This window comes from Pseudorca crassidens, chromosome 16 (genome assembly GCF_039906515.1).
Source record: "Pseudorca crassidens isolate mPseCra1 chromosome 16, mPseCra1.hap1, whole genome shotgun sequence".
NCBI lineage: Eukaryota > Metazoa > Chordata > Mammalia > Artiodactyla > Delphinidae > Pseudorca > Pseudorca crassidens.
The window spans coordinates 76,980,602-77,003,051 of NC_090311.1; the positions used below are offsets into that span (position 1 = coordinate 76,980,602).

The 22,450-nt window shown below is 39.5% G+C and overlaps 1 protein-coding gene across 1 annotated transcript in view; it reads right to left on the reverse strand.

The window, feature by feature from the left end:
- RYR2 (ryanodine receptor 2) overlaps window positions 1–22,450 on the reverse strand; it is a 721,598-nt gene that overhangs the window by 323,538 nt on the left and 375,610 nt on the right. The window contains exons 17-20 of the mRNA XM_067710999.1: window positions 20,742–20,837; window positions 2,545–2,663; window positions 2,069–2,202; window positions 328–569 (exon numbers count right to left, since the gene is read on the reverse strand). Coding sequence (XP_067567100.1) covers window positions 328–569; window positions 2,069–2,202; window positions 2,545–2,663; window positions 20,742–20,837 — 591 coding nt within the window. The remainder of the gene's footprint in view (window positions 1–327; window positions 570–2,068; window positions 2,203–2,544; window positions 2,664–20,741; window positions 20,838–22,450) is intronic.

Consider the following 22,450-nt stretch of genomic DNA (forward strand, 5'->3'; position numbering starts at 1 on the left):
TGGAAGCTAAAGCTTCACACATACCAATTAAAACAGGTAGGAAACGTTTAAGTTTTTGCACTTGATTCATGAATCAGAAAGCCACTTCTGAAGTATACCGTTCAAAGGCAAAGAAGTTTTTTGGAGAGGTACCATAACTGTAAGAGTTTTCTTTTTCCACTAGTGAAATTCTGCTTTTTACTTAACACTCTTATCATTTCAGTGTTACATTTCTGAAATAAATGTACCTGATATGAACAGCACCAATACCAATAGCTTTTAGAAATGTCCAGTGAGGGCAAAAGATTTCCTTCAAAAACACTGTGAAAGAAAATGGATACTACGTACCTGACCACAGGTGAAGGCCATCAAATCCATAGGAGAAGAGGTCATCTCCGACACCATTTCCACCCCACTCCTCGCCCCCTCCAGGGTAGGGAGAGTACCCCTCCGTTGAAGCCCAGCCCACTCGCAGGTGAGTGGCTTCGGCGGTCACAAATGGCTCGGTGTGGTCCACCATCAACTCATAGTACCATTTCCGATATTGCGCAGACCCTTCGCTGACACCCAGAAAAATATTGGGTCTCATGCTTTAAAGAGAGAGGAATAGCATGTGAGAAAATCTGAATAAACCTTTCGTTGTCTTAACTTACATCGTGCTATTTTGAATTAGTCCTGCTTCTCAAAGACATATATTACATATTAAATATGTTTCCTTAAGTACAACAAATTATTGAAGCAATCACTGAAGTCTGCAGTGACCGCCAACCTTACAGTTAACAGTCAGACACTGATGTTTGCTTCTGGGATAACTTGGCAAGGTCACTTAAGGGTCTATTGTTTTTTCTTAATTGCTCTTCAGCATGTTTTATATCATTAATCATATTGAAGGGGAGGCACTCAGGATAGCACAGCAGGCCCTCGGACCTAATGGAGTTACTATTAATCCAGGACATAGAGACACTTTCCTAAGCTAAGCTTTGTGTCATACAGAGTTTGAGGCTGAAGCAAGTCATAGTGTTAGTGAAGGAACCAAGGTGATGAATCATCTTTGTTGTTCTCTATGCTTTGCTGTGAGAAGAATAATTTCCAGTTAGTTGTATTTAATTGCGTTTTACGGAAGAACTTTTACCCTAAGTTAATACTAGGGATTAGTGAAAGTCTCAGAAAACACTGCTCATTAACGACAGGTCTATTACATAAAGAACCACAAAGGAAGTCTTAAATCAATCTTTTTTAAAACATCACAACGTAGAAATATACACTAAACCCTACATTTTTGTTTGAACCAGAGTGAAGTAGCAAGTATTTCCTGGACAGCTGCTAAACACAGTGTATTGAAGTTATCACTATCACATATAACATTTCCTTAATTATAAGCTGTATTTATTATTGTTGTTGTAATTATTATTATTATTTTGTATATGGAAGGCACTATGACATGGTGGTGAAGAGCTCAGTCTCTGGAGTTAGACCTGAGTTCCATTTCCAGTTCCAACGATTTAATCTATAAAATGTAGATAACAATAACACTTTGTGCAAACACAAGCAGCGTAGAATACTTGTGAAGCACCTGGCACTGTGGCTGGGAAAAGTACCCAATGGATGTCTGATACCTTGGAAGGTACACCTAACTGAAAATGTAGTTTTATTGCTTATTTGTAGAATTTATTATATTTTGGACATTTGAATTCAATGTCTTTATTATACACAGCAGGCACTTCACCATTGGTAGTGAAGGATACAGTGTTTTTAGTTATGTTCTAAGAAGATGTAAAACATAATTGTATATAATTATATCCCTGTATCATTGTCAGCCTGCTCCTGAGGATGACAATGACAATTCGGCTACATATGAACGTGAATGAGAGCTCTTATACTTTTTTTTGTAATAAATGTGTATTTTGCTTGGGTCATCTATTGTTGTTATCTCATCTGATGGGTAGAAAAAATTCCTACACTCTTCCCTGGGGAAATATGTAAAAGATTCGAATCAAACAAACAGACTATACGATGTTTTAGCGACAAAGCTAGAACGTGCATTTTTTGTTATGCTACCAATCTGGTGACGCGGGCTCGCTGAACCTACCTGCTGACGTGGTTCACAAGGCGTGTCTGCAGTAACAGGTCTCTTCCTGGCAGAAGATTGTCACAGATGAGATGCTGGTTAGAACGGACTGCTACCCCATGGCAAACACACAGGGAGCATAAGACGTCCAGAACCTGAAAAGAGAAGCCACCTTCAGACTCTCATTCCCTTCTCAGGTTCAAGTGTCAGCAGCAATTTCCACAAACACACTTCCTCCAGTTACCTCTGACCCAGTCACTTTAAACATTACAGCCATGTGTCCACTTATTTTCCAACTTTCCTTCATACACAAATTGAGAACTGCTCCAACCTCCCATTGAGGCTATGCATAAGCACTAAGCAATATTACCTGATTGGAATGAAAAGGTGAAAAACACTCACGAAAAATTTGACACACCTTTTAAAAACTATCTTTTAAAAAAATAGTTTTAAAGTTATTCCAGAATTTATTTCTGGCAATAAAATGGTTCACTTACCTTGTGATTTCTTCCATGCTTGTCTAAAAGTGAGATAATGGATTTAATATGGCCTTCTTTAATAATATTTAGAGCTTCTGGACTTTCTACTAACACACAGTGTAAAACTTCAAGAATACCTAAAGAGAAAACAAAGAAAGGGGGGAAATATGATTAACCAATCTACAATGATCAGTGGCTTTCCTCTTCTCTATGTGTTTATTCAGGTGTTGACTGAATACAATATAATTATTATGTGCTCAATGCATTTGGGCATCATGCATAATATCACAGGGCACCTGTGATAGGGGACAGGTGGTGTCTGGAACACAGGGCCGATAACCAAAGATGATGTCGAGTGAGGACAAGGCAAAGATACAGTGTTCAGCTGAGTAAGCAGGTAATTCTGCCTGCAGAGAAATGAAAGAAAGCAACATTTAAGTGGGGCCACAGAGAACTCATTCATGGCCATTTTCCAGACAGGAAAAGATGGCGGTAAAGTGCTGAATGAAGTCTTGAATGGGGGGCATACCTCATGCACCTGGGGTACAAAGCCAATAGGGGATGGGACAGGTAGGTTAGGGCCAGCTTACGAAGCTTCTAGACACTGGAAGCATAACCCTGCAATAATGCATCCTAACCCATGGAGATCATTACATTCTCCTAGAGGTTTATAGCAGAAAATGTTTCTTGGTTTGCACAACAAGAGAAATATACAAGTTAACACAAAAATAAACAGAAATATACAATATACAAAACCTGAAAAAGAAGGGTAATATTTTTAGGTATTAGCTATCAGAGAAGATAAAATGGAATACATCTTTTCTTAAAGTCTAAAACAGAAATTAGAAAATAAGTCTCATTATCAGAATTTTTAGTGTGAACCTGGAAAGCTGAATGGGTACACGTATATTTATTTTTTCAGAGCAAGCCTGCCTTGTCAACAATGAGAATGTAGTTCATTAGTAGCAATTAGACATAACACTTAGAAAGTGTGATCTCTGTCTGAGAGCTACTGTCTGACATCTCTTAGCGTATTGAGAAGGGTCCCAGAGGAACCTTGTAGAAAGGTTTATTCATTTCAAATGGAGATCACTTTCTTGGAAAAGAAATGTAAAGTGCTCAGGTTTACACATGGTAAGGTACAGAAGTAATTCACTATTACTGTCACAGTTGACACTTGATTCAAACCAGGACAAGGGCTGTTAATACTAGTTTCTTCACCAATGACTTAATGTTTTGAAATATAAATGCACATTCAATGAAAAAATACCCCAAAAGGTAAGTTAATTTTTGGTGTGGTTCAAAATCTGTTGCTGTATTCCAACAATCCGTGCCTGTTAAAAATCAACGAGAGCAGAAAATAATAATACAACAGGCTGATGGATAAGTTAAAGAAGATTTTTATATAAGGGTATGGAAACTATTTCTGCTATTATTAAAAAGGTAAGCAATAAAATAAACCCCATCATTCCAAGCTATAAGAAATTAAAATAACAGAAAGGGAACAGCATTTTTTTTTTTTTTTTTTTTTTTGGCTGTACCGTGCAGCATGTGGGATCTTAGTTCCCTGACCAGGGGTGGAACCCACGCTCCCTGTAGTGGAAGAGCAGTCTTAACCATTGGACCGCCAGGGAAGTCCTGGGAAAAGCATTTTAATAGATTCGTCATATGTCATCCTGATGTTTTTGGTTTTTTGTTTTCTCCCTATTACTTATTACTATAGAGCACGTGGCTGCCTATGTTTATAAATAAAGTTGTACCGTGTTTACACGCACGTTTGTTCACATATCTTCTTGGAACTAAAAGTATGACCCTGCAGCAGTGCATTCTAACTAATAGAGCTCATTTCACTTTCCTGGAGGTTTATAGTAGAAAATGTTTCTTAGTCTCCAAAACAAGAGAAATATACAAAATAATACAAATGGTGATCTCGCATTAAAAAGGCAGAGCTGAGTGGCTGCAACAACAAAGTCCTATAGTCCCACAACCTAAAATATTTACTATCTGGCCTTTTACAGAAAGAGTGCGCCAATCTCTGCTATAAAACATAATCATTAAGAAAAAAACAAGTAGAAGATCAAGAAAAATAAATCTTTCATGTAAATAAACATTCACGAAAGCCCACAGCATTCATAAACCTAAATATATCAGAAAAGATTAAAGACTAGATTTTTGGAAATAACAGCACGTATCACAAAATGCAAGAATGGCAATGTGAAAATAAATCTCTGATTTTTCTCATATTCAGCCTATTCTAATGGAAGGGTTTCAGAGTTTTGGGTTTGACATTAATTTTTTTTTTCAGTGGGACCAGGTCAGAGCCAACAAGTAAACACCTGGATGAAAAGACTACTGCCTCTAATGCCGACAATAAAAAGTCAGAGAAAACTATTTTTAATTTTAACTGTTGGAATAAACTGCAAATAAACTGCTTTTACTTTTTATAGCAAGAAATTCCTAAAGGAAAACAATTGGAAACACCAAAAGAGGCATTTTCAAAAATAAAAACTAGCTAGACTGCTTTATGTATATATTTAAATCATACTGATATATGCCTCAAACACTTAGGTAAAAAAAATGAGACAGAGAAACAGTGCTTGATATTAAGTGGCAATAGTTGACTAAAGATGATTTGACATTTAAAATTTAAATTCACTGAGTGAGACCCAGGAATGGCAACAGTACAGAACACTTATGGTCAGAGTCTCAAAGAAAAATTGTATAACTTGGTAGATCATAACAGAATTACCGGAATGAAAGAATTATGAACATGCTACAAAGTGTAAAATAAAAACCCACCCAAACTAGTAAGACAAAACATTTTGATAAGTTTAATAAACTTATAGAAATGATTCATGAAATTTTAATAACACAGAAATGCATAACGTATAATGTAAACTTTTAAGAGTAAATACAAAATTGGATATATATTAGGACTGCAACTATGTAAAGTATACTTATTAACATAGTTGCAGTACTAATAAAAACACCAGAAGTTATTATCTCAGAATGTCAGTGCTAGTTATTGCTCGACTATGAGGGAGACCCTTGAACAACATGGGTTTGAACTGCACAAGTCCACGTACGCACGGATTTTTCTTTTCACTAAATACACACCAGAGTGCTACGTGATCCACAGTTGTTCAATCCGTGGATGTGCAACTGTGGATACAGAGCCAACTGTAAAGATATACATGGATTTTCAACAGCCCAGAGAGTCGGCACCCCCAAACCCCGTGTTGTTCAAGGGTCAACTGTACTTCTATTACACTACTACACACACTCTATGATAAGAGCACACCTAACTCTTAAAGTAAGAAACATTTCTAGGTCCTGGTTCAAGGTAGTGACATCGGAGGATTCTAAACTCAACTCCTCCCAAGAATACATCACATCTACATTTATATATGGAACAATTTCCTCTGAAAGAAACTCAAAACTTTACTGAGTGAATCCTATACATCAGGCAAACACAACAAAAAACCCCACATTGAATCAGGTAGGAGAGGCTGAGACACAATCTCGCTATAAACCCCACTCCCAAGCAGCAACCCACAATCGGCAAGTAACTCACAACCCCAAGCTTCTCCCTGAGTAGCAAAGGGCTTGGAACCCCATATCTGGCACCCCTACTTTAAGACCTGCACCTGAGAGCAAGCGCCCAAAACATCTAGCTTTGAAAGCCAATGGGGCTTGTGTCCACAAGACCCATGAAGCTATAGCAAATTGAGAAAAAGTCCCTAAAGGGGCAGCAGGAACTCACCTACCCCAGGGCCCAGCACAGAGGCAGCCAAAAGTACCCAGTCTTTCTGTAAAAGGCTTATTTGCTTACCTGAAAGCTTTGGCCTGAGGGGCAGGCATCTAATTTAACACAAATCTGGGGACCAACTGAAATTCTCTCCAGAGATGGAGGTTGGCGGGCACCACCTTTGTGCTCCCCAACTGACTTGCTTCAGCTCGTGGGTATGTCCTGGAGGGAGCTTCTGTGCATGACTGGTGCCCCAGTTTTTTACACCTAGTGCCCTGATGCACAGGGACGCCCCTTCATCACCTGGCTGTGATGGCCAGCAGGGCCTGTGCTCGTGTGTTCCACGAAAGCATAACACCCTACCCCGGGCACAGAACAAACAGAGCCAACTGAAACCCACCCCCAATTTTCTGTAAAAAGGCTTATTTGCTGTCTTGGAGCTTTGGCTGGAGAGGAAGGTTTCTGGTCTGGCCCACACATCTCGAGACCCCAGATCATCAGTGTCTCTGAGAAAGGAGCTTGTGTACATGTCTGACGCACCGGCTCTTATGGCTGTGAACCAAAGGACACATCCCTTGACAGCTTGGCTCTGGTGCCAGTGGGGCTTATGTTCAAGGCTTCAATGGGACAGTAGCAAAGAAAAAAACAGTTCTTACCTAGCTATCACCCCAGGATTTGGCACAGAGAGCAGACAGAAATGCCCATCTCCCAGTCTTCCCCTGAATGAGGTATATTTGCATATTTTAAAGGTTGCTGCCTGAGGGTCTGGCTTTCAATCAGCCTGAATCTAGGTTCTGAGATCCTCCTCTTTTAGATGCTGACAGGTCTTGGCATACTCTCTAAAAATAAAGAAACCAACCTATCTATATGCTGCCTACAAGAGACTCACTTCACATGTAAGGACACACACAGACTGAAAGAGAACAGATGGAAAAAGAAATTTCAGACAAACGGAAACCAAAGAAAGCTGGGATAGCTACACCTGTATCAGACAAAATACACTTTCAGACAAAGACTGTAATAAGAGACAAAGAAGGTCATTATATAATGATAAAGGGGTCAATCCAACAAGAGGATATAATGTTTGTACATATTTATGCACCCAACATAGAAGCAACGGAATATATAAAGCAAATATAAAAAGACCTAAAGGGAGAAACAGATAGTAGTATAATAATAGTAGGAGACTTCAATGGCCCAATTTCATCAATGGATAGATCATCCAGACAGAAAAGCAGTAAGGAAAATTGCCCTTAAATGACACACTAGACCAGATGAACTGAACTAACATATACAGAACATTCCAACAAAAAGAAACAGAAAACACATTCTTCTCAAGCACACGTGGAGCATTCTCCAGGATAGATAATATGCTGGGCCACAAAACAAGTCTTAATAAATTTAAGAAGATTAAAATCACATCAAGCATCATTTCTGACCACAATGGTATGAAATTAGAAATTAGTTACAAGAAGAAAACTGGGATAGTCACAAATATGTGGAGACCAAACAACAGGTTACTCAACAACCAGTGGGTCAAAGAGGAAATCAAAAGAAAAAGCAAAAAACAGAGCAGCAAATGAAAATGGAAATACAACATACCAAAACTTATGGGACGCAGCAAAGGCAGTTCTAAGAGAGAATTTCACAGTGATAAATGCCTATAATGAGAAAATTCTCAAATAAACCACTTAACTTTACACTTCAACAAACTAGAAAAAGAAGAAACAAAGCCCAAGTCAGTACAAGGAAGAAAATAACAAAGATCAAAGTGGAAATCAATGAAATAGAGACTAAAAGACAACAGAGAAGGTCAATTTAACTAAAAGCTGGCTTTTGGAAAAGATGAACAAAACAGACAAACCTTTAGCTAGACTCACCAAGACAAAAGAGAAGGGACTCAAACAAATAAATGAAAGAGGAGATGTACAACTGATACCACAGAAACAAATTGGGAAATATGTTAAAAAAATGAATTCTTAGAAACATAAAGTACACCAAAACTGAATTACGAAGAAACAGAAATTGTGAGTAGACTGATTAATAGTAAGAAGATTGAATTAGTAACCAAACACCTCCCAACAAACACAAGTCCAGGACCAGTTGGTTTCATTGATGAATTCTACTTAACATTTAAAGAAGAATTAATATAATCCTTCTCAATCTCTTCCAAAAAACAGAAGAGAAGGGAACACTTCCGAACTCATTTTAGAAGGACAGCATTACTATGATACCAAAAACAGACAAGGACACCACATGAAAAGAAAATTGCAGGTCAATATCCCTGATGAACACAGATGTAAAAATCCTCAACAAAATATAACCGAAACAAATTCAACCATACATTAAAAGCATGTCAGTCCCTCTTCTAGATGGTTTAACCTTCCTTTATTGCCTCAATTCCCACCACTTCCTCCTACAAAGAATGATTAATACATACTTTTACTTAAATATTAATCATAAATATTTATTAAGTACCTACCAGGCACTGTTTCAAGCAACGGGGATGAGCAGTAAACAAGGCCTGCAAAACCCTGGTGGAGCTTGTAGGATCTTTCTCACCTTCAACCCTTCACGCATATATATATATATATTTTTGTGGTACGCAGGCCTCTCACTGTCGTGGCCTCTCCCATTGTGGAGCACAGGCTCCGGACGCGCAGGCTCAGCGGCCATGGCTCACGGGCTCAGCCGCTCCGCGGCATGTGGGATCTTCCCGGACCGGGGCACGAACCCGTGTCCCCTGCATCGTCAGGCGGACTCTCAACCACCGCGCCACCAGGGAAGCCCCCCTTCGTGCATATTAATCTCAGATTTCAACACACTTTCCTTTTCTGAGACTGCAAAATCTGAACCACCTTGCAAAGGCAAAAAGTCACCTCACTTGGTGAGTCGTTACTAACGTCCGGGGATGAATTATTCCTTCTTTGCAGTATTGATCACGTTTTATTAAAATTATTTACTTTCATTTCAATCTCCCATGAGACAATGAGCCCTTAAGGGCAGGGACTGGTTTAACTGTGCCTAATGCAGAACTGCGGGGCAAGGCATTATACGTATAATACAAGCAACATTCAGCTATTTATCTTAAAACTTTTATGGCTGTAACTTTCTGAATCATTTATATTCTCATGAGCAAGAAAAATCTCTGAGGATATAACAAAATGGCTGGAAAGAACTTAATGGTAGGTAATGGGAGCACCCAAGTGCTGGGATGGCAGAGAATGTTCCTCACCTTGTTTTCTGTAATCGAAGTACAATGGCCCAGTTTGCTTTTTATCGATAGACTTACACGTTTGTTACCTGGCTTCCCAAACTGGAGAAGCTCTCCATCTGGGGTCAAAGTTGACTGTGCTATTTTCTATTCACGGGTCATGCCCAGGGCTGTCCATGGTTGGACAAAATTTGTCGAGGGTCTGTATGGAAAAACTGGAAACAAGCCACAGAGCAGAAGTGCTGTATTTGGTCTGACTTTACCTACCAGGAGGAATCTAGTCTGGGGATTTCACCTCAGACCAAGTAGGCACAAGCTCCCTGGTGAACCTTGTCCACTTGAGAGAAGGAGTGAATAGAATCAGACTTGGACCCACTCCAGCATAGAAGGCCAATGAGAAGCTAGAGCAAAGCCATGGTACCTGTGCTCCCAGTGTCGTCACAGGACAACAAGGAGAACCAATTGACCTGGAAAGCACAACGTCAATCCCCCCAGGACATTATTTTCTCACCTATGGTCACAAGAGTTTTGCAAAATAAAACAAAATTAAAATAATCCCAGAACACCGAGGTAGATGTAGGTTTACATGGAACCTAGTTCTCAACGCATTAGGGGTAACATGGGTGTGATTCAGATTTGAGAGAAAGGAATTATCACTCACATCTCTACTGCAAGCAACTCCAGAAGGAGTCCATGGCCTCAGCTGAAGATTTCAGCATGGAAACCCCTTGGGCTAAGCTAGTGGTGAGCAAACAGGGAGGCTTCAACCTGGGCGCTAACTGGTGTGAATCACACTGCTCCCTAGTTAAGGAAACACTGGGGACAGGGCACATGCAAAACACACAGAAGGGTGGTATCCACTGCAGGATCGGTGACAGTTATAATGAGAGAAACCATGAATTCCAAATTATTCCAACCACAGCCTGCTTTTTTCTTTTCTCCCTTTCTAGGAGTTAAGATTTTTTGCAACGTTTTGGTCAGATCTTATTATTAGTGTCCCCAGGGCTCACTGAAGGCAAAAGGAAATAAGGAAATTTCTATTTTCGCCCTGGGTAATGAAATTTAAACAAAGTGACACAACAAGTAAAAAGATTGGGGGAAAGACACTGGGAAATGACAGGAAAAAAAAACATGAAAACGCACAAATGTGAAGCAAGCAGACCAAAGCTATCTATAGAGGTTATGGGAGATTGTTTCCGGATGCAGTAAGACTGTCATGCTTTTAACAGAGGGACTGGTCTACTCAATATTTACAAGGCTTCATGAGGAAATATAATAATGAGATACCGTTAGTATTCTGCTGTTTTATGTACTGGTTACAAACACAGTCTAAAGCCAACGTGCCCAGATTTTAGTCCTGGCAGATTTTAGGCTCATTACTTAACCTCTCTATGCTCCGGTGTCCTCGTCTCTAACACGGGCACAATAATGGTGCCCACCCTGGGGGTCTGTTGTGAGAATATGTGGAAAGCATTTAGAACAGGGCCCGGATCCGAGCAGTGCTATATGATCACCTGCTATTATTTTATGGTTGTAACAAAATAACACAAAAGACAAATAAAGTGAAATAAAAAGGATCAACAGGGAAACATTATAAATATGCTTCTTTTCAAACAGAGGCTAAAAATTAAAAAATAGGAAAAGGTAGGGAAATGCCGAATGGACAACACTGATTAGAAGAAAAATTCAGGGAAAATATTTATTGATCAGCAGGAAGAAATGAAATAAAGGTTAGTTATTAAAATAAAATTAGTTAAGGTAGTATATCTGGGACTGCGGTAAGAGAGCAAGAAGGGCAAGTAGACTCAACGGCAGAAAATTTTTCTTTCTTGAGACAGCAGGACTGTTGGGCCAAAAATACCGTGGAAGGTTAACCAAGTAGCCTTACAACCTTACGAATGCTAAAATAAGACATAAAGCACTCCTGGTGGACAGGAATCCCTTCTCATGATATTATTACCATTATGAGAAAAGAAAAATATGCAAATAATCACTGGTTAGAGAGAGCAGAAGACAAGTCCAGCTAGCGCCATGTTGACTAAACGTCCGAGGAGTCTGGGAGGTTTTGGGGGTACACACCAAATGTGAAGCCATGAAAGAAAGAATATGACAGGTGTAAAGGGATGCATTTGTACCTGGGCCTGTGCATGTGAGAGGGCTCTGTAGAGACACACATCTGTTGTTTTGTTCCACTAATTTAAACTAAACTGCCAATGAGTCACAACTCACATATCCCATCCAAGCCATCCTTCTTTCATGGGTGGGCACGAACATGGAACTAGAAATGGCAGAAGATTCTAGTTTGAACTGGTTGGGAGCTCAGTTGGCCCTCACCCAGAACAAACAGAAGGAGTTGAATAATGAACCAGTATTTAGCATAATTACAACACATCTTTTTTAACATTTACAGTGAATTTTGCAGGTTACAGATTGAAGCGCTGAGAAAGGAATAACTTGTTATTTTACCGTTTTATGGGTATAAATTTGAATTCAAGGAACCATTTCAGTTTCAGTGTGAGATGAACTGCTAAATTTATTTTTTTCACTTTTTAAAACAAATAGAGAGGGAGAAAAGAAAAAAAAAAAAGTAATACAAATTTTGCTTTCTTTCCGTAACAGAGGGCTAACTTGTGAAATAAAAAGAAGTCACCCTAAATAGAGTTTCTGTATCTCACTCAAATAGAGAAAGAAAAATGATTTAAATTGACATCAGTATTAAAATATATAAAGGCTTAAAAATAATGATCTTAAGAGTTATGGTCACAAGCCAAATTGGGAAAACACATAATGGCATATACTTATAATTTATAATAATGGTTTTGAAGCTAGAGAAGAAAATGGTCTCATTAAATCCTGAGCTAACATAAAGCTGAGAGGGAGAGAAAAGTGACAGGAATGAGATTAAAATATAACAGAACTTGACAAAAATAGGAAAATGAGAGGAAAATTAATAAAACTGGAAGTTAGTCAAGGTAAAGGTATTGTTGCACTGTTATTCATATACAGAAAGGTAGAATATTAGCAATGCCTTAGCAAGAAAAACAAAAAAGTTGGACCTAGGGCATTCTCTTGGAAGATAAGATGAACATGAATCCAAAGTTTCCCATGGTAAAAAAGCTGAAATAAAACACATAAAATGAGTAATGTAATTATAATGTACCTTCCTGCCTTAGTTAGGCCTCTGATGGTTTGCTGCCTTCCGTTTAGGGAGCAATGATTTATAAAAGATAGACAAACTAGAGAAGTTAAAGGACAGCCAAAAGAAGAAAAGAAAATGTCAATTAAAGGCAGTTTATGATACAACAGAGTTAAATAATAATGTTAGAAATTTTATGCTATATAAATATGTTTGTATGAATTGTCATGTCTCAAGGCCTATGAAGTGCTGAGTACCAGACAAGACACCATCAATACCTTAAGGCAATCTTACCTTGCTATTTATTTTTTTTCATTTATTTGTTCATTTATCACTGAGTACATAAAATGGGCCATTCTCAGTGTTAGGTCCTGGGTATGAGTAAAGTGCAGAGCAAAAATTGATACAAGCCCTGCTCTTGTCAAGTTTACAGACCATGCAAGTTCAATTCTAACTCCATTACTTTCTTTGATCTTAAAAAAATTACCTCTGAGCTTCTTATCCTCAGATTCTTCATTTATAAAATGGAAATTATAATGGAACATACCTTATAGGGTTACTGGGGGAATCCAGTGAAATAATACATACGACGTTCTCAGCACAGTGCCCTAAATTAAGATTTCCTTGGCCACACGATACAGTCATTAAAATGTATACAAATCCAACAACTGTGTCTCTCTGTGAAACATGAGTATCTATAGAAATTCTGGCAGATGCAGTTAAGTGCTCTAATGCCTTTTAAATAAATATTTAGAACATCTACACACATTTTGGCATCTTCAAGATGGATTTCTCCAGGACAAGAGAAATACAGATTAATCAACTCTTCAAAAAGATGCTTGCCTCAAAGCAGCAAATATTTATTGAGAAAATTATTTTGGGCAGAAATGTAAAATGATCATAGCATCTGCCTGAGCTTCATGTCAATTTTGAAAGTTCTCTTGCAGCATGAGGACAAGTCAGGGGCATTCTTTCCGATAAGCACAAAAGAAACCAATACAAAGGGATAGAATAAACTAATTCTGCTACTTGGCAAGTGTGAAAAAAGGGGAAGGAGAAAAGCTACACGATACATTATTTAATGAAAAACCACAATTTCAGATACGGTGTTAAGTGCAGAATGGTATGCAGTCCTGAGATATATCAATATGCACGGAGCAAAGAACAGCTTAAAAATGCATTTAAAAGTGGATATAGTTTTAGGAGGGTGAGCAAGTGCTTCCGACCAGAGAATAGCAGAAAGTACTGGCAGAGACCTTCAAAATAGTCACATGATGGAGAGTAGTATTTTAGATCATTCACTTCTAAACTTCATTTTGTAATGTGATTCAAGAGAGCCAAAGAAAGAGGGGACACAGTGCAGTGATGCCCAAGAAGGCTAGCCGGCTTAAGATACCCCCCAAAATCACTTCCACCTCAGAAATTCTACGAATCTCTGTCAACTGAGCTGGTCTATTTATATGAAAGGGTTATTATTCCCTCTCATGGTATTAGAAGAATACAATTGCACATAATCATTTGCTTCCCCCCACCAGAGGGGCATCTATCATGAAGGGAAAGAGCATGAAATAGAGCCATACTGCAAGCGACACAGTGTAATTATTTCACCAAAGATGACGCTAAAGAATATTTAATAACCAGAATGGCATGAGCAAAACTCAAACAGACGAGACACTGGCATTAAACAGTCATCTATCAGCAGCAAAGCAGAAGAGCTGATGAAAATCAATTATACTCCGATAAAATTTTTGAAAAAAACGAAAAAGCACTGAAACGTCAGTTCTGTCCATGACAATGAGACACAAGTTCAGTATCTGAAGAGGACTAGAAACCGACCAGGTGAAATGCAGAGATCACTGTGGTTGTGGTTTTGTTTTTAATAAGCAGTTTTTCTCAAGTGAGCCCTCCCTGGATAATATAGTTTCTCTGAGACAAGACTTCCTCTCTTATTCCTCTCGCTAACCAGGATTTTGTAGACTGCCACCCTAAAGGGCCGTGCGCTGAGAAAAATACAATAAGTAAAAGTGGGGAACACTCTCATCTCCAAACCAACCGTGGAGAGTCTAAGGAAGCAGGATGGAAACGTGAATTCCAGGAACCACCCAAGAAAACCCCTGGGAGACAAAGGCTCTCTTCAATTGGTGGGAGGTGGCAACTGCAGCATGGATGGAGACCAGGCACCCAGGACAGGCGAGACAAGAGTAAGGCTGCCATAAAACAAGGGCTTGCCCTTGGCTGCAAAACCGGCAGCAGCAGCCCAGGCCGCTGGGGCCAGTGTGGAGTAATGTCAGGAGAGCACTACAGCCCTCCAAGGTCAGGGAAGTGACCAAAACAGGTGCCAACTGACCCCTGCCCTTGGGCAATCAACCTTTCGCATGTTTCTCATCTAAATATTCAGGTGGCTGGTTAGTTAAAGCCTAGGGAGACCACCTCTGTATATCATGCTCCTTTCTGGGGTTTAAAGCCCTGGCCTACAAAGCCATCTCTCTATAAAAGCCAGGGATGCTCTCAGCCTGGTCACTTCCGGTAGCCTTCACACTTTAATGTCTACTGCTAGAAATTAGTAACGTGGTTAAATGGTAACTGTGGAAAATGATTATAAAATCAATTCTATGTTGCAAAGCACTAAATTTTTTTTCTCAAATATGAGACAGTCGAAGATTTTTTTCAAGAACCATTTTCTAGAAATGTAATTTGCCATCAATCCCACACACGGATTTTTAGAAAAGCATTCTGAAAAGGACACAGATTTTGGATAACCTAGTGACTTGGATCATGTTTGCATTCAGAAAAGAATGTTCTCATTTATTTGGACTTTACCTTGGGGGAATTCTTTCTTCATTTTTCACATTGCTGGTGAGATATTTCAAAATACAGGAAGCCCTCCAAATCCGGACCTCTGTCCCCTCTTTTTTCTTTCCAACTACAACTTAAAACTTTACTGAGAAAGGAAGAAGTATGGCTGTATACTAAGTTTTCTAGCATCATTCAAAAGTGAGTAATTTTGACAAGGGTCGTAGCTAACTATTATTTTTTTTAATTTATTTTATTCTTTTTTTTTTTTTTGGTTGCACTGGGTCTTCATCGCAGTGCGCGGGCTTTCTCCAGTTGCCGCGAGCGGGGGCTACTCTCTGTTGCTGTGTGCGGGCTCCTCGTTGCAGTGGCTTCTCTTGTTGCGGAGCACGGGCTCTAGGCGCGTGGGCTTCAGTAGTTGTGGCATGCGGGCTCAGTAGTTGTGGCTCGCGGGCTCTAGAGAGCAGGCTCAGTAGTTGTGGTGCACGGGCTTAGTTGCTCTGCGGCATGTGGGATCTCCCCGGACCAGCGCTGGACCCATGATCCCTATATTGGCAGGTGGATTCTTAACCACTGTGCCACCAGGGAAGCCCCTTAGCTAACTATTAAATTAGTAACCTTTAATTTCTAATACATGATTTCAAACATTTAGAGGGGATATCTTTGAAAAATGTATTCTCTGCTTCCCTGTCTTAAGTGACCCAGCAGCATTAAACATAATTTATATATCCTGACGACCCAAGATCATTATTAAAAACACCCATCACTGTAATGTGCTCTAGGTGAATCTCTGGATGCAAATGGATGGTTATGGTGTGGGGTTACAGAGTCAAACACACATTGATCCCAACAGCTATCATAAAAGATTTTCTTTAAAAGGTCTCCAGTATCATCACGATTCTGATTGAGTGCTTCTTACAAGGTTCAGGTACATAAACTCCTGGGCTTAACATAGCTGACATTCTGCAAAATCAAAAGCTTTCAATCAAGAGCTAAAGTTGCCTTCTCCATGGCTATCTCCTAGAACACTGTCCCTTTCTCCGTTAGCATTAGTGTTGTACGAATTGCTGGTATCACTTAAAAAGGTTAGCTGTGATTTCTGCATCCCTAACAGTGGATCGCATATAATATCCTGTGAACTCATATTCTTTCTAACTCAACTGCTCACACCTAAGTAGATACTAAGGTGGAAGAGTTTCCTACACACAAGATTCTGGGACCAATTATTCCACTGGTTACAAATTTTTCCCTTTGAAAAATGATGACCTGATGCTTTGCAAGAAATAGCTGTGCCATCTTTGGAAGCTTTAAACTATCATGTTTCCAGGTAGCAAAAGCTGGATTGGACATGAGCGCAAAGCTCTGGCAACTCACGACCACTCAAAGCCCCTCATCCTGCTTAGCCCCAGAGGGACTTCATTCATGGCACTGGCTAAGAGTGGGAGGAATTGGCAGGAATCCCTAAGAAGGCCATTTTGATCCCTGCAAAACTATCCAGGGGAATAGACTGTGTAAAAAATAAGACTTAGAAAAAATACGCAGCCTCCTGACCAGCGGACTGTTCTTAGCCATGTCTTGAAATGCTCGAAAAGTATTTCAAGGGTTAAGAACATCCTAAAGAAACACCCAGCCTTCAGAAATACATCAACTCAATCAGTGTACTTGCTCATACAAGTCTTTTGTCTTTTCAATTAAATTTGGCCCAGAGACACAGTCACACATGAAGTCTGGGCCAATGTCCGATTTATCTCCCCTGCCCCGCAAGAAATTCATAGTGGCTGTTCTTAAAAACTGATCAGATATTCTAAGAAGGCTTTATGCAGCAGCGATACTGGTCAACTTTAGATAATGCAAAATGTGAACCAAAAACTCAGCTGCCTCTTTATATCATATAGTGAAAGAGCAGTTGGCTGGGTAGCAGATGCTGCCGGGGCCCTGGTCAGACTCTCATCCTCTCCATTCAGTGAACACTGCCTGATTTCCAGCTGCCAGCATCTGCATTTCCTTGCTTCGAGATTTGTTGTGACCACAGTGGTAGCCGGAGGAGCCCCAGAACTAACGCCTCCAGAGGGCAGCACCAACCAATGAGAAGCTGGTTATTAACACTCCACCCCCCTCGCCGCTCAGGTGGGATAGCTCTAAGGCACGGGTCCGCAGAATCACCCCGCCCCCAAGTAGCGCCAGATTCCCACGGCGGTAACCTGCTTATCAACGCACCCTCTCTGGCCCCTTCTCTACCTTGGCTCATGTCCACTCACGCCCCAGATAAACTTGCCCTTCGACCCTTGTCTCAAGCTCTACTTCTGGTGGAACCCAAACTAAGGTAAGCTTTTTCCCTAACACATCTTTTTGCTGACTCTTTTCATGTCTTCATCAGATTTCTACTTAAGTTTGCACCAGTTTATTTTGAGTTTTGTCCATTGCCCTTTTCTGAAGGCAACTGAGAGCTCGTAGACCCCCAGCTCTGCTCTGCTGCTCACATACAGACACAGAAGGTACTCGTACAGCTGGGAGATTGACAAGCAGAGGAGAGTGTGTATTCAGCAATCCCAGATAGAGAGAAACGAAGATGCTGCATACGGAAGCACTCAGTAAACAATACAGCATGATTGAAATACATATATATTATTTCTGTGTGTGCATATACATATATATGCATGTCCTTATTGTTACTGTCTCTTTTAAAAACTAAGCAACATTCTATTTCCTCTAGGGAAAAAACGCAGGTCACTAAAAGAATGTAGCTACAGCAGAGAAACCTGTTCAGTGAAAAAAATTTTAGATACTTAAAAGCTAGGAGGCTACAAGGTATAGTGAACATATTTCAAGCCTGACTGTGAGAGAGTTGGTTTTCATCTTGGCTGTAAAAATTAATTCTAGCATCTCAAAGCAGTCGTTTCAAGGTTCTATGCCTCGATTTTCTTCCTCCAAAGTGAGAATGTTAGGTGAAGCATTCTCTAAGGGTCCTTCCTACTCTTGACTTTCACCCTGCTCTCTCAGAGCACAAGTTCTCTATTTTAAGTAGAAATGCCTGCGACCAACACCTGGATTGGGAAACGATCATAGCAAGTAGCGATGTGTAGCCACTGGAACTGTGCGTATAACTGACTGAACTGAAGACTGTGAACATTGGACTCTGTGTGGCTGAGCCTGAAACCATATGCAAGCCTCTGTGTCCCTGTCCTCTGAAGTGAAAGCCTTTTGCTTTAGTCTCCCAGGCCTCCCTTAAGTCTCAAAAGGCTGGCTCAAGAGTTCAAGATTAGGAAATGTGAAGATGCAGAAACAAAGAACAGCCTTGGGCCCAGAAACTAGTAACAATGTAGACTATAAATCTGCCACACAGAATCACAGAACTCCCAGTTCCCTGAAAGATACAGATAAAGGCCCAACACACATTCCTAGATTGTTTTTATAGGAAGCGGACCCCAACTAGATGAACATTGCTGACCGCAAGTGCATACACTCAACAGTGTTTGAAACCAGAAGGCTGATGATGCTTGAAACTTCACCTTGATGCCAACCAATCCGAGACCCGTGCATGAGCTGATCACACACCCTGCAGCCCTCTCCCTCACAATGCCTTCCCTGAAAGCCACTGGGAAGCTTGGGTCTTTTGAGAGTGAGCTGCCCGTTCTCCTGGCTTGGTGTCCTGCAATAAACGCCGCACTTTCCTTCACCACAGCCCAGTGTCGGTAGACTGGCTTTACTGCACCCCAGTGAACGAACCCAAGTTTGGTCCTGTAACAAGCTTAAAGGATGCTCTGCTCTGTTCTTTCCTTCTCTCTCTCTCCTCTTTTCCTTTGAGCTTTTTTTGCTGTGCATTTTTTAAAAAGTGAAGCAGCTGATTTGTCCAGAATTCATATTGCATCCTGAAGGTTGCTCTGTTCCTTTCTCTTTCCAGATACTCCCTGGGCCAGGGAAAGAGACCAGCATACTTTTTGTATCTGCTGGAGCCTTCCAACAATTCTAGATGCTTTGAACCAAGAATTTATCCATTTTGCAATCCCCGCCATCATCTTACTACTATTTGATCACTTCCTCCTAGTAGCCATTCAGTTTTTCCTTACTGAATATATTCCATATTGACTCACAGTCACCTCATTCGTGCTGTGATACCCTGAAAACCCTTGTCTCATAATTCTTGCACCTTTTTTACCTCAACCATCTCCTTTTCTATTTTTGCCACCCAACAATCCAGGAATGCCTCAGAACTCATTGTTACTCAAATTTCTCTTAACCTAGATTTAAGTTCCTGAATCTTAAACTTTGAAATTTCACTCTGTGACTTAAAAGTAACCTCCTTTGACCATAGCTATCTGTTCTTCTACCTCTCTATCCATTTAATTCCAACAAACCTGTCCCTGAATGGGTCTTCATCATGAAAAGTCATGGCATTATTTCTGTCTTGACAGGTATATAATTAAGTGAATTCAAACTGTCATTCATTCCATCAACAAATACTATTAAGCCCCTACTAACTGCCAGATGGTATGGCAGGTCCAGAGAATACAAAGATCAATAAAACCGAGGCCCTACCTTCAAGGAGTTCACTACTAAGGTAGGAGACGGAGAGGAAAAATAAATAACAGAAATGGGCAGTAGTGCTAAAGAAGGGCAGCTAACGGAACACTAGGCAAACAGATGGAGGAGCAACAGATTCAGTTTGGGGTGTCCCTGAGGCAATCTGCGGTGCTGGAGTTCAGGCAGGCCTGGTAAGCACAGGTACATCTCCACAACGACGTAGAAGTAACATACTTGTTAGAGACAGACGTATCAGATTTATTGCCTTTAGCTATTTTACAATGATGCAGACTGTTTATTGGTATTTATTAAATCCCTTTAAAATAAACTATTGTGCTCCATGATTTGGAAAACTAATTTGTTTTCCAAACCTGTCCACATAATCATTTGAAGACAAGTTAAAAATGTGAATTCCAAGCCAATCCTTTTTTTTCAAATTCAATTCACTTAAAGAACAAAAACAATTCACCCAAACCAATCCTTTTACCTGTGTGGTACTGTAATGTACTAATGTATTAGTACATCAGGAATGACTGATTTGAAAAGTAATGGGAATTCTGGCTCTTCAGTGGCTTTCCGAACTTCATTCTTTTTTAAATGTAAATGAAGATACGGTTAGACTGCTTTTCAGAAATAACTAATGAAAATACCAATGATTTTAGCAATCAGAAAACTTTCTAACCTAGTAAAAGGAAAACGTTTACATTGCACTGAATCTCAGTTTTTATTGTCTTAAGGGACATAAAATAGAAAAAAAAAACCAGGAAAAATATATCATAAAAAGGAGATAGTGGAAAACATACCAGAAGAAGCTTCCAGTCTTTCCAATCGGCTGATTAACCAGTCGAGGGAGCCAGAAAATTGAGCACAGTTTTTACGATTTCCTCTAATTAGAGCCGCTGCAAAACAGAAAGCAGATTTCACAGTTACGTGATTTTCTAGTTCAAAACCAAAGTAAGCTAATAGTAGTCATAAAATGTTGGCTCGAAGACAAAATACCTTTATTTTATACCTAAAACGCATACAAATACACACATATATACATACACAAAAATTGAGACATTAAAAAAAGAATCGATATTTATTCATGGAGACTGAAAAAAACACTGCTTATTAGAAGGACTATATTTTGAGAAAGTAACATTTCATATTGGAAAGTCATAATGAAGGGTAATGGAAAAACCAGTGTCCTGGGAGTTTCCTCACTTGGATTCTAATACTCCTTTCTTTTAATTAGCTGTAAGACTAAATTATTTAATTTCCCTAGAGCTCAATTTTCTCACCTATATAATGAAGAAGTTAAGATAACATCAGTTTACCAGAAAATGTGGCACAAAATACTAGGAGATAGAACTGGTAACTATAACAGACATGCAAAGAGATATCATTAAATGTTACAGGAAAAAGAGGGTGGGAGGGCAGAGGGCTAGTAAGTTTGAAAACCATTTTTCCCCCTGTATCTCTTCTTTCCATTTAGAGATTCACAATGCACATTAAAGACTCTAAGAACTAACCCCTGCAATAAAGTCATCTATTCTAACTTTGCTCGACCTAGTGTTTTTCTACACTTCTTTGACCAAATAACCCATCTTACATGAAATTCCTATGTGACCCTTAGGATCTCTTTCAACCCAACTGATATACTCAATTTAAAACTTTTATTGTTTCTAAATCATTCACTTCTTTCAAAGCAAATGTGGTAAATATTTTATGTAAATTCTACTCTTATACCCATAAGATTGTTCAGAAACTGTATAACTGTTTATAAAGGGCTGATGAGATTTTTATATAAAATATATGTTTAATGTGAAAAAGATGTTGCTATAAGAAAAATCACTATTTAAAATCTGGTAGTGCTAGGAAACAGTCTGAAGGACTGAAGTTTGAGAATACCACCTGTTCATCTCCTTGTTAAGAGCAAAACAAAGGAGACCCTGTAGCAACAGAGTTCAATTAAACTTAAAGACTTCCTTCACATTTCCTCTTTCCTCCCCCAAAAAGTTGTTACCTGGCCTGAAAGTAAGAAAAGAAATAATGACAGAAAAGACAGGAAGGCTTCAGTTCTTGCAACTGCATAAGAAAAGCTCTTTTGTGAATGGAGCCCCCATAACATTTGTACAAATATTACAACGTGATGTATTCAATTACTTAGGCTCTCTTCCAGCTCTGGGACCAAGAAGAACCAGCTACACACACACACACACACACACACACACACACAGAGAGAGGGACAAGTGTGTCAAGGATGAGGTGTAGTAAAGGAATGAGGAGTCCTATATGCTCAGTGGGACTTCTAATTTTAACCTGTAGGAACATCTGTAGAACAAGCAGCAACTGGGGGAAAGTATACGGTGAAGTTTTTGAACCTTTGTAGAGTTTCATTTGCTTAAAATTTAACCCACTCCTTTAATTTTGACTTCTGGTTTTTAAAATTAAAGATATTAACTATTTTCTAGAGGTCAAATGTTAGAGATAAGGTAATTCTTGAAGAAACTAATAACACACAAATAAA